At 46.9% G+C, this 15306-nt stretch overlaps 1 protein-coding gene across 2 annotated transcripts in view; it reads left to right on the top strand.

Moving 5' to 3' along the window:
• Positions 1 to 13268, top strand: part of LOC139408899 (ADP-ribosylation factor-like protein 15) — a 75924-nt gene extending 62656 nt beyond the window's left edge. For both annotated transcript variants that reach the window (XM_071153335.1, XM_071153334.1), the window contains one exon: positions 10694 to 13268. In XM_071153335.1, the coding sequence (XP_071009436.1) occupies positions 10694 to 10846 (153 nt within the window). In that variant the 3' untranslated portion in view covers positions 10847 to 13268. The remainder of the gene's footprint in view (positions 1 to 10693) is intronic.
• The last annotated feature ends 2038 nt before the right edge of the window (positions 13269 to 15306 follow it).

The following is a 15306-nucleotide window of genomic DNA, read 5'->3' as shown; positions in this document are numbered from 1 at the left end:
TATAAAGGAAAGAATGAATGGGGCCATGTATCGTGAGATTTTGAGTGAAAACCTCCTTCCATCAGCAAGGGCATTGAATTTGAAACGTGGCTGGGTCTTTCAGCATTACAATGATCCCAAACACACAGCCCGGGCAACGAAGAAGTGGCTTCGTAAGAAGCATTTCAAGGTCCTGGCGTGGCCTAGCCAGTCTCCAGCTCTCAACCCCATAGAAAATCTTTGGAAGGAGTTGAAAGTCCGTGTTGCCCAGCAACAGCCCCAAAACATCACTGCTCTAGAGGAGATCTGCATGGAGGAATGGGCCAAAATACCAGCAACAGTGTGTGCAAACCTTGTGAAGACTTACAGAAAACGTTTGACCGTCTGTCATTGCCAACAAAGGGTATATAACAAAGTATTGATAAACTTTTGTTATTGACCAAATACTTATTTTCCACCATAATTTTCAAATAAATTCATTAAAAATCCTACAATGTCATTTTCTGGATTTTGTTTTTCTCATTTTATCTGTCATATTTGAAGTGTAACTGATGAAAATTACAGGCCTCTCTCATCTTTTTAAGTGGGAGAACTTGAACAATTGGTGGCTGACTAAATACTTTTTTGCCCCACTGTACACACACACTTTTATAGTCATTAATTGCTGCTATATGCTGCTTTGTTTTATTTTGCCTAGTCACTTTACCCTGCCTTCATGTACATATCTTCCTCAAATACCTCGTACCCCTGAACATTGGTCTGGTACTGGTGCTCCCTGTCTATAGCTTAATTCTTGTGCATATTATTCCTCATGTGTTAATATTTTTTTACTCCGCATTTTTACTCCGTTGCATGTGACAAATACAATTTGATTTGACCTGTCAAGTATTTTCCAATCAGTGCAAATTACGGTAAAGAGACAAGGAGAGGAAGAAGCTGTAGACTATTGAGATGGAGCCCAGGTCTAAGAGGACTGACGGGGACGGCTTAAGCTAAGGGAAGGAGACAAGGAGAGTAAGCCACTGTGGACTTATGAGATGCGCCCTTAGCAGAACTGACAGGCAGACCCAAGCAAGACCCATCTGGATGGAATGCTTGTTGTGGACACTAGGAAGCACTTAATTATGTCTGGCTGCAACCTGCATGGTCTGGGTAACTAGGGCTCTACGGGTGAAAAATGAAAAATTGTTTGTTGGAATTTTCATTTTGATATTACGGCAGATCAGAAACAAATACGATATGCCACAAACTGTGTGCCAGTCTGCACCACGGGCGGTAGGCGTAGTAGGTTGGTATTGGACTCAGAAGGAAAATCATTTGGGTCTGGAATCAACATGCTCTTGTTCCCTCCTGAAACTCAAGTGGAATGTTCTGGATTCTATATTCCAGTGGGCCAACAACACTGTGGAGGGAGGCAGACATGGGTTCAAATACTATTTTAAATTTTTCAGATACTTTGTGTGTTTGCTTTAGCCTGCTTGGAGTTCCCGGTAGGTTGTTTTTGCACTTTTGGGACTTTTCTATTACAGCAGGCAAGCTCAATCGAGCACAGCAAAAGTAGAACAAATTATTTTGAATAGTACTTGAACTCCGGTCTGGGGGGGAAGGGGAGGGCCCACCCAGAGTCTGTGGAGTCTGTTGGACCAGAGTCTGTGGAGTCTGTTGGAATCTGTTTTTGTCCTTGTTTGTCCCTGTGTTCAGCAACTCCGACAGACGGCACGCCCTCCGCTCTCCGCTCCGACCACAACGGGCCCGTTTGTTTTCTGCAGAGGGATGGGAATTCACTCAGGCGACGTTGGCATCGATGCCTAATATGGGTGCCAAGGCCAGTGTCTGATCAGCAGAAGGAACACCAAACCACACACACCAAACCACAGCAACAACCCCCGTCCTCCCTCCCTCTGTCTGTTAGGAACCCCCCGTCATCCTTCTCCTATGACACTTCCTAGTGTGGGGAAGAACCACCATGGATGGTAATACCGCAGGAAGCACACAGAGGCACAGTGACACCCCTTTCTCTGTCTGAAGCCCAAGACAACAAGGCAAGGCAACATGTCTTGGCAGTCCCTTTTATAAAGAAAATTTTCACTCCTAGCTTTAGGTAGAACGTATGCCAATATTTTGGGGTAAGAAAGACAATCACCTCAGCTGCCTCCTCAATGTACTGCTGTGTGCGTGCCTGTGTGTATGCATCCCCCCCCCCCCCCCCCACCCCCCACCCCCATTCACATCATGAGCACACATGCACAGTCGGTGAGTAAACCTCTGTGCTCTTATCCTCATTATAAAACTAAGGCTTTTGCTCTTTTGATTATTGATGTGCGGTGCCCTTAAGCCTCCACTCTCTCCATAACTAAACCCCCATGGCAGCTGAAACTCTACCCAGCCCAGGCTTGACTATCTGGGGTAATTTACTGCCCACGCCCCCCCCCCCCCCCCCCCCCCCCCCGTCTGGGGAGGCTGCCCTCCCTCTGTGCAGTAATGGGGGTCAATGCCTTTCCTTTAAAATAATCTGCTGGGGTCTCACCCCTCCTCCCCCATCTCCCTTCCTCCTGTCCCTGATCTGGCTGGTCATTTCGAACAATAATAGAATTACTTCAGCTTGAGAGACTAGACAGAGCATCCCTACCCAGCATCTGCACCTAATAGAGTTATGACTGACTGATAGAGACGGATGCCTAGGAAACGCGCAGCACGTGGGGCCGCTAGTAGAGGAAGACCTCGTCCAGATCTCTCTCGCGACCTTCTGGTGTGTTCTCTGTCCCGAGGTCGCTTGTACCGCAAGTGTAGCGTAACCGAGATGCTCGTATTCCCTTTGATACGTAAAACTGTTGCAGGGCAGTGATTTTTACCCGTAAAGATACAGCGCTAGCCCGATCAGCGTTATTCTAAATGCACTGCTCAAAGTGAACAGTACCCACGCTTTAGATGTAAAAAGAGGGGGAGGGAGGAGGAGGAGAGGAGAAGTAAAAGAACGAGAGAGCTTTTCATTGCGTTCAGGCTCGATCATTTAGACAAATTTGTTTGGGGGGGGGGGGCTGTAGATGTTATTTTCTACTTATTGAAAGATGCGTTTGAGAGGCGGCAGACAAAGGCCATGTTGTGTGTCTCACAGACAGACAGAGGCGGGACTGTGACAGTGGCATGTCCTGGGGTGTGTTACATTCTGTCTGCCCTGAGAGCGGGAGAGCGGCAGAAAGAGAGCGAGAGAGAGAGAGGGGGGGGGGGGGAAGAGAGTTTAAGGGAGAGCGGGAGAAGGGAAGAGGAGTCCAGACACCATTGTGTGGCGCTCCCATTCTTGGAGAAAGGTCGCCGCGCCAGTCGGTCACACAGAGAGGGGTTGTCATGACTGGCCAGGTCCATGCACGCACGCACACACTGTCTGGTGGCATTGGCCAGGTCTGCTGAACCCACTGGCTCCTTTTGTTGCTGTCCCCAACGCCACCTGTGTTACGTCTACCTTTTAACAGCTAGTACAGTCTAGACTGCTGTTGTCACACAGGCTGGACGTGTGTGTGTGTGTGTGTGTGTGTGTGTGTGTGCGTGTGCGTGTGCGTGCGCCTCTGACATGCATTTACAGACACACACACACATTACGTATTGGCCTTCACTGTCATTAAAGGATGCAGTCATACATATGTATGGCATGGCTGATGTATACGTCTCGACCGATAATTATATAGACATTCAAACCAACATCGTGCATAATATTTCCTCCCACCAGGCCTAATGTACCTACATATTGCACACAGCCACTCAAACCAACCGCATTGGGCTAAATGTAAACTTCACCTATTGCAGAGCGACAGTTCCACATTCTTTACCCACGATGCTCGAGTAACAGGAACAACACGGGCCCTCTGTCCCCCCTGTTCCCCTCGACCCTGTCTTCACCGGCCAGACAGCCTGCTGACATCTATCTCACTATGCCGTGTGTGTGTGTGTGTGTGTGTGTGTTGTGTGTTGTGTGTTGTGTGTGTGTGTGTGTGTGTGTGTGTGTGTGTGTACGCGCGCGTACGCGCGGCCAGATCCCATTTGGCCAGAGCATGCAGACTAATCACATTAACTGCTAGCTAGACTTCTTCTCATGGCAGTAGAGTAGACTACTTTCACCAATAGGTATTTTTATCCAATTAGATTTCTAGGTCTGTATGTCTGAGTGGGAAGTCTGGTTTTGTGAGTGTGTGTGTTAATGGGTGCACGGCATTGTGTGTGTGTGCATGAATCGATGGATGAATTGAACGTGTACATGTGTGCGTGCGTGGTGCTTATATCGATTTAGTAATTTATTAGGATCCCCATTAGCTACTGCTGACGCTGCAGCTACTCTTCCTGGGGTCCACACAAAACATGACATAATAGTTAACATTAATAGACAGGTACATCACAAGGATAGAACTACATGCGTTTATAATTGAGGTCTGCAATAGCTCCTGTGTTCCCAGGTGCCTCTCTGTCTGATTGCCAACCCTGGAGGGAGTGTGTTAATGTGGCTGTGGCATGTGTTCGAGTGGAGGAGCCTCCTCTGCGCCAAGATGTGTGTCTAACTGGACTAGGTTGTGTCCCAAATGGCTCCGGTCAAAAGCATTGCATTATATAGGGAATAGGATGCCGTTCGGTACACACCCCTAGACTGTGGCCCCCGACCTATGGAGGCTCCTGCCGCACCCCGATGTGTTTCAGTTGTTCTGGCCCTTTGGCGCTGAAGCCTCTGAGGGCCCCAACCAGCCGGACCCAGTCTACTACACCATGTGTGAGTTATGGACTACCTACCCCAGCCCCAGCCACCCACTCCACTCAGCAGCCAAAACTCACACACCAGCCTTGCGTAATGGAGTGGCGTCACTAGTCATGACGTGAGGAGAGATTCATCACACAGATGAATGATGGCACCAGATGGGGCCTTTTATCTCAGGTGGGCTTATGTTGGCCACTGTTGCTCACGGGCTATCACAGCCTCTCAACCCCACTCGCACATAACAATTCACTGTAGACTCCGGCTGCATTCCAAATGGCGTACAGCGCCATATAGGGAATTAGGGGTGCCATTCTGCCATTTTTTTTTTTTTTTTTTGAAAGGGGAGACTGGAACCGAAGGAATGAGAGAGAGGAAAAGAGGTAAGTGCTCCTCAGAAGCTTGCCGTTAGATTTGACATGGCTCATAAGTGGTGTGCGAGCGCAGCGTTTTATCGACGCATGTGTGTGTACTCGTACATAGTACCTACATACGTGGGCTACCTAGGTTAATACCTCATCCAGGCCTTGTTCTCGGTGCTCTGTGAACATTTGTTGTGCGACATGTCTGTAATATATGCCGTTCGATTTCAATATGGTGCGTACGTAATACACAAGAACGCCAATGTACATACAGAGCAATTTCATGGAACACACACAGGCCGTGTTCGGGAATATTATGTGTGCGTGGCGTCTCTGACGTTTTTAAAATGTGAATCGGGGGTCTTGGCTCAGCGTTGGTTACTGAGCTATGTTTTTACCGCTGAGGAATCCCCAATGCTTGGCCCTCCTACTGCTCCACCATGAAATATTACTCCCTCCACTGCTGTGGGGAAATAGCAGGGATGATCCCAAGGCTTGTTTGTGGAGGTTTACAGGTCTAACAGGCGGTTTGGGTTTTTGGAACGGTCCGGATTTTCCACCGATTTTATACTAAACTGGAGCTACCCCCAAAAGATCCGACCTTGGTCTGAAATATGAGAGGCATGTCGGGCCATCACAATTGAATCTCACTTTTCAGATGGGAGCCGTTGTTGTTGTTTGGCGTGCTGAAGATCTTTTTCTGAGATGTTTTCAGTATTACGGATTTACATGATCTTCCTGGCTACACCCCCCCCCCCCCCCAATCAGTGAGATATTTAGTCAAATATTGCATGTTACTGTGGCTGTCATCAGCCTCCACTTAATAAGAACGGTCCTGGAAAGGTCTCCCATGACTATGAAAGTTATGTGGAATGTAAACCATTAAAAATACATCAGTTTTACCTCGTGTGTGTAAATCCCCTTCAGATTGATTGGTAGATTTCAGAGTATCTTGGTGTTAAAGTATTGGGTCACCTGTCAATCAATGAGTTGTTTTCTTTGTGAAGCCTTGCGTGGATTTCTCAATTTATGGATGAATAGATGGATGGACAGGGTGGGGAGGGAGGAAGGGAAGGCGGGAGACCTGTGAGGGCTGGAGTCTGGGGCCCTCTCCTTTCCACTGATACTGCTGATGACATGGCATGTTGCCAGCTCCCCAGCCCAGCTCCAGCCTCAGGACCAGATGTTTGCTGTCAGCCCGTTCAGGCGGCTCGTAGTCGTAGCCCCCCTGTAAAATTGAGTTACTGTAAATCTACCAGGGGTGTTTCGATGCCTCCTCCACATCCCCTCGAGGCCTGTTGGGAAACAGGTCTCCTTTTTAGAGGGAGGCCCCTGTTTCTACACAGGGGGTTATACAGGAGTCACTCAGCAGCACCCTATGGTACCAATAGGGTCTGTCAAAGTGTTTTAAGAGGTCAAATCCTTGATTTCTCCTGTCTTTGATTCCTCACCTCCCTCTCAAGGCGCATTGGAGGGAAGGCTTAAACATAGCTTAAACAGTCAGTCAGCACCCTGTTTCATACCTATACCCATATCAAATCTACCATACTCTCTGAGCAGAACAGGAAGTTACTAGCTACTTCAGGGTCATATTTATTAGGGCACAAGGAAAAACAAAACAAGCATTTCTTATGGAACAGCTTTAGGTAATACCTTCCTGTTTCAAAACATTTTGTCTACTGGACATGACCCAGTTGTCTTCCAGATGCAGGTCTGGATTTGCGCAGTTGTGTACTGTCACCACGGGAGGAACAATCATGTTTTGGAAGAGTTTAGTTTTTCTTTCCTCAAATGAACTCTTACCACTTTGATCATTATGTTTAAAGCACATGGCCCTTCCTCAGGCTAACACCATCTTACTGTGGTTTCAGCTCCCAGCCTCCCACCGTTTTTCAACAGATCTTGATCAGATTAGATCTCGTCAGCCCTGGAAACACATATCCTATTGATCCCAGCTTTGAGCGGGTTCTTCTGGGGCTGTGTGACTTATAGGTCACGCCACCACAGTCCGTAGAGTCAAACAATAGAAATATAATGAATAGAAAAGGAGTCCCCATTCAAGTCGACGATGGCATATTGGGTGGACTGGTGGACATTGGGATTGTACCCATAGAAGCAAAGCAGGAAGTGAAATCGGGAAGTGTACACATCAGTCTGTGCTGTGATTTGTTGAATCGACTCATCTGACATTACAGCAAGTACATTCCATTGCATGAGCCACATCAGTTAGCAAAATGTTAATTAACATTCTACAGTACCATGGTAATCCAGCATCAGTTGCTGGAACATTCTGCATTACCATGGAAAATATTGCATCACAATTCGAGGCAGCCGCTGCGAGTGTACCCATGAGTTTACCAGTCAACTTGCCAGGGAGGGAGGTTCCAAGCCCGTTCTAATCATTCTATTTCTATGCCTTCAACCCTTTATCTGCTGTTCACACTGAATGACCTTCCCACATCTACTTCATCTTATTAGCCTCGCACCCTATACTTGCTGTGTGTCAGCTAGCTCCGCCTACATCTAAGTCAGGCTAAGCGAAGAGGCCAGCTTGTCCATCATCATGACCCTGCTGAGACGTCAAGCAGAAAGAAACTCATGTACCTGACAGGTAGCTTTGTTCCCAGGCTAATTGTCTGGTGCACAAGACTAGCTGATAGGTAAACCCCAGTCTGTAAAGAGAAACCCTCTGGTCTTACTGATTTGTCCCACCAACATCTCTCCTCCGGCTTGTTAGCAAAGTCTTGCGTTAGCTAGCTCAGCCTACACGTGGGCTAAGTTGGGCCAAGCGAGGCTACCAGCTTGCCCATCTTGACCCCGTTGAGATGTCCGGCAAAGAGAGACTTGTGAATGGGAAGGTTTCTGCTGTGTCAGCCTTTTCCACCAGACAGTGGATTGTTGTACTGTATCAGGCAAGCCTCGAACCCTTCTGACCCCTAACCTCTCTTAACCTAGCCTTCATTGACCTGTTGCTTTCTCCATGTTGAATTTCATCAACATTCTTCCCACTGTTACACACACGCAGTACACACACAAAAATAAAAACAATAGACAAAAGCTGCGGCTCCTTCTAAGCCTGTTCTCTCTTTCTCTCGCTCTCGCTCTCTCTCGCTCTCGGAGGAGGAGGATTGTGTAATTTCATAGCAGCGAGCGATGAAGTCCCAGACAGGGAAATCTTAATCAGCATTCTTGGCATGCTATGGGAGCTTTGGCTCAAAGGATGTTTTGTTTGATTATTTATTTATTCTCTTTCTCTCTGCTCTGAAAGGAAAAGGGCAAGAGCAGCTCCAGCACTTTCTGTAGAGCTTTTTACAGCCTGTCAGTGCAGATTCTAGTCTCTCTTGTTCCTGTCGGTTTGGCCATCAGTGCAGTGTGGTGTCCTAGGGTATCCTATGATATCCTCCCTAGTCCTATTCTCTGAATGGGTTTGAACATGATACCCCCCCCCCCCTCCTCAGTCTGCACAGAGAAGAGGAAGTTGTCCCTACTGACTGGCACTGACACACACAGGCACACACAGCCAAACACTGGACTCTCCTCTTTAAACACAGATGGACAAGGATCTGTTGGAAAAGTTCACCGTTAAGACTCTGTTTACTCAGATAGTTTTATTTATTTGACCTAATTTCCTATTCTTTTTATCCAAGTGCTGAGTCATGTTCCTTAGGGCACAACGTAGCAAAACATTTTTCCGTGAAAACCCTGCCACCCCCCGAAAACCAGCATTTAGCAGCGCCTCGTTTCGCTCCGTTTCTAACCGTTTTCTTGCCCTACTTACCACGACCCTGCTATAGTATCCACTATCCAGGCCAGTTGTATTCCAAATGTGAAAAATGACTCCTCCGAGTACTGGCCTGTCACTCGGGTGAGGCTTTGCCAGGTATTTATTCTTGGCCTGTGCGGGGTCAAGGTTCTCCAGACACTACTCTGCTCTCTCAGATCATTATTTCCCGGAGAGGGCAACAAGTAGCATTCCGTCACCACACTGTCTGATGACCAGGAGACCAACATGGCCTTACATCACCTTGATAGTAAACTCTCACTGAAACAGTCTGATGCCCTACTTAATGGCTATAGAAATATAATTATATTTATATGGTTATGGCCTGGTTGGCCATGCCTCATCACCCCCCCCCCCCCCCCCCCCCCCCCTCTGGATGTAAACCACCACAGAGACTGACCACTATGGCCTTAAGCTTACGGATTCATATATAAGTGGTCCTGTATATGTGGTTCCCATATATTCCTGGGATGCCTGGTACCAAGTAGTAAACCTTCCCAGAAACGGACTGCTATGATGGCTTGACCACCTATCAATGTGAGTCAAGTGTTTGCGCAGAAGTTTTTTTTAAAGTGTTGAGTGAATCGTAGCCGTGTTATATGTTGTTTTTTTCCCCCCACATTTTTGACATAGCTGGACACTGTTCTTGTTTTCAAAAGTGTGTGTATTTCAGCTCAACTGGGAGTCAGCGGAAACCACAAAGGTAACCTTTCTCCCATTTGATTCCTGGATTGATTGTTATTGTTTTGCTCTCGTGCAGACTTTCAACATAGGACCCGCTTCCATGGTTGGACGTAGTTGTATTGCTTCATTTCTTTAGGCACTCTTTTTAAGTACAACTTTGGCCTAGTTTGTGGTCTCCACTTGGCTCTTGTTAGATGGAATGCAAAGCTTTTGGCAGATATTGGTGTAATTACATGGGAATGAAAACTATTTATTCAAAATCAGCTATCTTATACTATGCCGTACACCCGCGCATCAAGAAGGAAATACCAAATGAGATAATGTTACAGATATTTATTCACTGTTATGTGTTTTTCAATGTGTCCAAACCACTGAGCTCTCACTCTCTCTGTGTCTCTCTCTCTCTCTCTCTCTCTCTCTCTCTCTCTCTCTCTCGCTCTCTTGTTGAAATGTTACTTGAAATGGTGTTAAACCTCTCCCCTCTCTCTCTCTCTCTCTGTCTCTCTCTCTCCTCTCTGTTGGTTTCTCCCTCTCTGCTCTCCTCTCTCTCTCTCTCTCTGTCTCTCTCTTGTTGAAATGTTACTTGAAATGATGGTGTTAAACCTCTCTCTCTCTCTCTCTCTCTCTCTCTCTCTGTCTCTGTCTCTGTCTCTCTCTCTGTCTCTCTGTTGGGTTCTCTCTCTCTCTCTCTCTCCTCTCTGTTGGTTTCTCTCTCTCTGCTCTCCTCCCTCTCTCTGTCTCTGTCTCTCTGTCTCTGTCTCTCTCTCTCTGTCTCTCTCTTGTTGAAATGTTACTTGAAACGATGGTGTTAAACCTCTCTCTCTCTCTCTCTCTCTCTCTCTCTCTCTCTCTCTCTCTCTCTCTGTCTCTGTCTCTCTCTCTGTCTCTCTCTGTTGGTTTCTCTCTCTCTCTCTCTCTGTCTCTCTCTCTCTCTCTCTCTGTTTCTCTCTCTGTCTCTCTCTCGCTCTCTGTCTCTCTCTCTCTCTCTCTCTCTGTCTCTCTCTGTCTCTCTCTCTCTCTCTCTCTGTCTCTCTCTCTCTCTCTCTCTCTGTTTCTGTCTCTGTGTCTCTCTCTGTCTCTTGTTGAAATGTTACTTGAAATGATGATGTTAAATCTCTGTCCTCTCTCCTTCTATGTCTGCTTCTCTGCTAGATAAAGAAGTATTTTGAGCTGGAGCCTCTGGCCCGAGGGAAGAGCTGGATTCTAGAGGGCAGCTCAGTGGACAACATTGATGCCGTGAAGCAGAGCTTCACTCAGCTTATTGAGCTGCTGGAGGACAAGGACCAAGACACGGGCAGGATATGAGCCGGGATGTGCACATCTACTAGGAACTACAAATCCCACAGGAACTACAGACTCCACATAACCTGCACATCTACAGGGAACTACAAATCCCAGAAGACCTGCCGAGTACATGAACTACAATCCCCATAGGTCCTGTACATCTACTGGGTACTACGAAACCAACAGGTCCCACAGGACCTGCTGAGCTACAGAGACTACAAATCCCACAGATCTCACAGGACGTGCTGAGCCACAAGAACTACAAACCCCACACGGTCCTGTTAACCATAGGAACTATAAACCCCACGTCAGTCTGTAGTCGGACCGAACAGGAGCTACATCATAGCTACAAAGCCAACGGGATGGCAAACCACAATGGAGCAACCTGATCCCAGAGGAGTCATAGAGCATGGAGTCATTCCCCGCCACCGAGAACCTATGGGCCTCCAGGGTTTTCATGGTGAGAGGAGGAAAAGTCTACTACGGTTTTCTAGCTGCAGAGACCTAGTGGACTGCACGAAAGAAGGACCACATTTCGTGTTGGGAAATGCATTGTCTCCACTCAAAATAAATATCCCTATTTAAGACTTAAGCGAACACCAGTGAGACACTATCTGCCATGTGTTAGTATCATGCTTGTGTTTCACTCGTCACTGTGAATGACTAATAGTTGGATGACTAATAGTTGCACATCGCCACGAGACTGTCTATAGGAAGTGAACACGTCTGCGGGGCGTTTAGAGTCACTGGAATAGGCTTCATCTCTGTAGCACATTTCTTACAGAGAACGCATTTCGACGTGCTTGACAAATACAGTATCGAAAGGGGAGAGCTAAGAACGCAAGTATGGTTTCTCTACAAATATACACTGAGTGCACAAAACATTAGGAACCCCTGCTCTTTCCATGACACAGACTGACCAGGAGAATCCCGGCGAAATCTATGGTCCCCTTTTATGAATCCACTTCAATCCGTGTGGGCGAAGGAGAGGAGACGGGTTAAATAAGGCTTTTTAAGCCTTGAGAAAATCGAGACATGGATTGTGTGTGTGTGTGCCATTCAGAGGGTGAATGGGAAAGACAAAATATTGAAGTGCCTTTTGACCTGGGTATGGTAGTAGGTGCCAGGCCCAGTGGTTTGTGTTAAGAACTGCAATGGTGCAGGGTTTTTCACACTCGAACAGTTTCCCATCTATATCAAGAATGATCCACCACCCAAAGGACATCCAGACAACTTGATACAACTGTGGGAAGCATTGGAGTCAACATGGGCCAGCATCCCTGACGAATTCAGGCTGTTCTGAGGGCAAAAGGGATGCAATCGGTATTAGGAAGGTGTTTTGTAATATTTTGTACACTCAGTGTATCATGCTCAATAGTGATTTGTCCCACAACGCGTTCTGGTCTGTAACAAATGTTTCTACTTCACTGCCTTAATGTGTTTTAAAGCCAAACCTTTTACAAGTGTCTTCACAAACAAGTGTTGGTTAGAACTCCACAACATCAATTTGCTGGACGCAGATAGAGGTGAGACAAGGCTTTTATTTCAAACTGAAAGGTTCTCCCACTGTTTTCACTGAAATACATATTGTGTAGAATTAACTTTAGATGTTATGTTTTAAGTATTTGAGTAATTTGATAGTCTTGTTACTGAGGGGCAAAGCTCCTGCCCCTCTTGTGTTTTAAGAGAAAGTGTAGTGTGCGATTGGATGCAGTTTGCACGGCACAGCCAATTCAATTGAAATCAGGATGAAGATTTTCAAAGAATAGTACAGAGTCTTCACAGTGGACGGTGTGTTTCGTGTACAGTGACGATGTTGCTACTGTCACTTGAATGTAAGAAAAACACACCTGTTACCTGAGCGTGTCAACACCTAATGTTGTCAATTAGTGCCTCAATGCTGTCGATCATTCATTATTATAACCAATGTTGTCAATCATCTGCGACTGTTGTTCCCTGCTGATGACGTCATGTGTTTGGTCGCTCCCCCCCCCCCCCCCCCCCTGAACCTTTGAGATGACCCACCTGGTTTCCGTGGTTACCAGACCAGCCGTGTGCCACAGGTGTGTATCAAGAGTGCTAGATCTAGGATACCCGGTATATGTTTAGTCTCTGTAGAGCGAAGTATACCAATATCTAAACACGTTGTTGTATTTATAGTAAACATCGATCAAATGTTTATACCCTGATAGCCAAACTCTTCCAACGGCCTATTTTCTAATTCATTTATATCTATATCAATTTGTACATTTTGTTACAGATGGTTTTGTTATAATCTGCAAGGGCAGGCACGTGTCTGTGTTTATACTGGAAGAAGAAATTGACATTTAGCAGTTTGCTTTACTGGCTTAGTCTATTCTGAAGGTCTACTGTGTATATACATAATTTATGCATAACTCCACTTGGCAACATGGACAATAAAGGCAACAACAACAAAAAAAATTACATTTGTGTTCACTCCATCAATTATTTCATTGTGTCAGGTTGCTAGGATACCTTAAGTATCAAGAATCAGAGCCATATAAAGAGGTATGGCTCTGTCAATAACTATCTAATACTCTATTTCAGACCCTCTTTTGAATGGTGTACTGTAGATGTACTGTAGTATGGCTGCAGTTTACCAGATAAAAAAATGAAAGATCCTAAGAAAGATATTCAAACCTCAAGATGAATAGTATAATTTCATAAATTCTATTTTGTCACCAGATAATTATTTGTTATCTTTCTTTGAGTCCGGAAACACAAAGGAAAATATGTGAAATGATTGCTACCCATTGATGTTGATGATGATGTGTCACTGTAAAATGGAGCACCCCAATTCACCCCAGACCTCGAGGAATTTGACATTTACAAGTACGTTAACATGCAACTTAAATACTAATTGTTATTCTGGAGTCATTGATAGGATGTTTTTAATGTTATTCTCTCGATCAGATTTAGTTTGACATTTGAAAAAGCATGATTTTTTTTTATTATTCTGTTGCATTTACTTCTTCCCCTGGACTAGACTGAGCTTCTTGTGAGTAGGAACAAGGAAACCCTCTCCCCGCTGCCTGCTACACCGAGGCCACAAACCCTCTCCCCGCAGCCTGCTACACTGAGGCCACAAACCCTCTCCCCGCAGCCTGCTACACTGAGGCCACAAACCCTCTCCCCGCTGCCTGCTACACCGAGGCCACAAACCCTCTCCCAGCAGCCTGCTACACTGAGGCCACAAACCCTCTCCCCGCAGCCTGCTACACTGAGGCCACAAACCCTCTCCCAGCAGCCTGCTACACTGAGGACACAAACCCTCTCCCCGCAGCCTGCTACACCGAGGCCACAAACCCTCTCCCAGCAGCCTGCTACACTGAGGCCACAAACCCTCTCCCCGCAGCCTGCTACACTGAGGCCACAAACCCTCTCCCCGCAGCCTGCTACACTGAGGCCACAAACCCTCTCCCAGCAGCCTGCTACACTGAGGACACAAACCCTCTCCCAGCAGCCTGCTACACTGAGGCCACAAACCCTCTCCCCGCAGCCTGCTACACTGAGGCCACAAACCCTCTCCCCGCAGCCTGCTACACTGAGGCCACAAACCCTCTCCCCGCAGCCTGCTACACTGAGGCCACAAACCCTCTCCCAGCAGCCTGCTACACTGAGGCCACAAACCCTCTCCCAGCAGCCTGCTACACTGAGGACACAAATCCTCTGCCGGCAGCCTGCTACACTGAGGCCACAAACCCTCTCCCAGCAGCCTGCTACACTGAGGCCACAAACCCTCTCCCCGCAGCCTGCTACACTGAGGCCACAAACCCTCTCCCAGCAGCCTGCTACACTGAGGCCACAAACCCTCTGCCGGCAGCCTGCTACACTGAGACCACAAACGCTCTCCAAGCAGCCTGCTACACTGAGGCCACAAACCCTCTCCCAGCAGCCTGCTACACTGAGGCCACAAACCCTCTCCCCGCAGCCTGCTACACTGAGGCCACAAACCCTCTCCCCGCAGCCTGCTACACTGAGGCCACAAACCCTCTCCCCGCAGCCTGCTACACTGAGGCCACAAACCCTCTCCCCGCAGCCTGCTACACTTAGAGCCATAAGCAAGAGGAACTGCTCATAGTATTTCTCTAATGGTGACTCATTCAGTACAGTTTACGGTCAGGGCTTACCCCAAGTGTGTGTGTGTGTACATGCATGCGTGTGTGTGTGTTGTGTACAGTGATGAGTCATACAGTAGACAAGTATACAGTCAGGGCTTACCCCAAACAAACATATCTTAATTGTCCTGGCATTCAGATCAAAGAATATAAAAAGATAGAGACATCATATCCAAATAAGGACTTCCTGACAGAAAATGACCCTGTGACGTCAACATGGTATTCACTCGGCACGAAATGGAAGAATATATGTCGAAACGGTTAGGTACTATCTGAACATCTGAACTCTATCCAATAAACACTCATTTTAGTTTTCTGTTGCACAGCGGTTTGCAACATTTT

Source organism: Oncorhynchus clarkii, chromosome 5 (assembly GCF_045791955.1).
Source record: "Oncorhynchus clarkii lewisi isolate Uvic-CL-2024 chromosome 5, UVic_Ocla_1.0, whole genome shotgun sequence".
Classification (NCBI taxonomy): Eukaryota; Metazoa; Chordata; class Actinopteri; order Salmoniformes; family Salmonidae; genus Oncorhynchus; species Oncorhynchus clarkii.
This window is presented reverse-complemented; position numbering and strand designations above follow the sequence as displayed.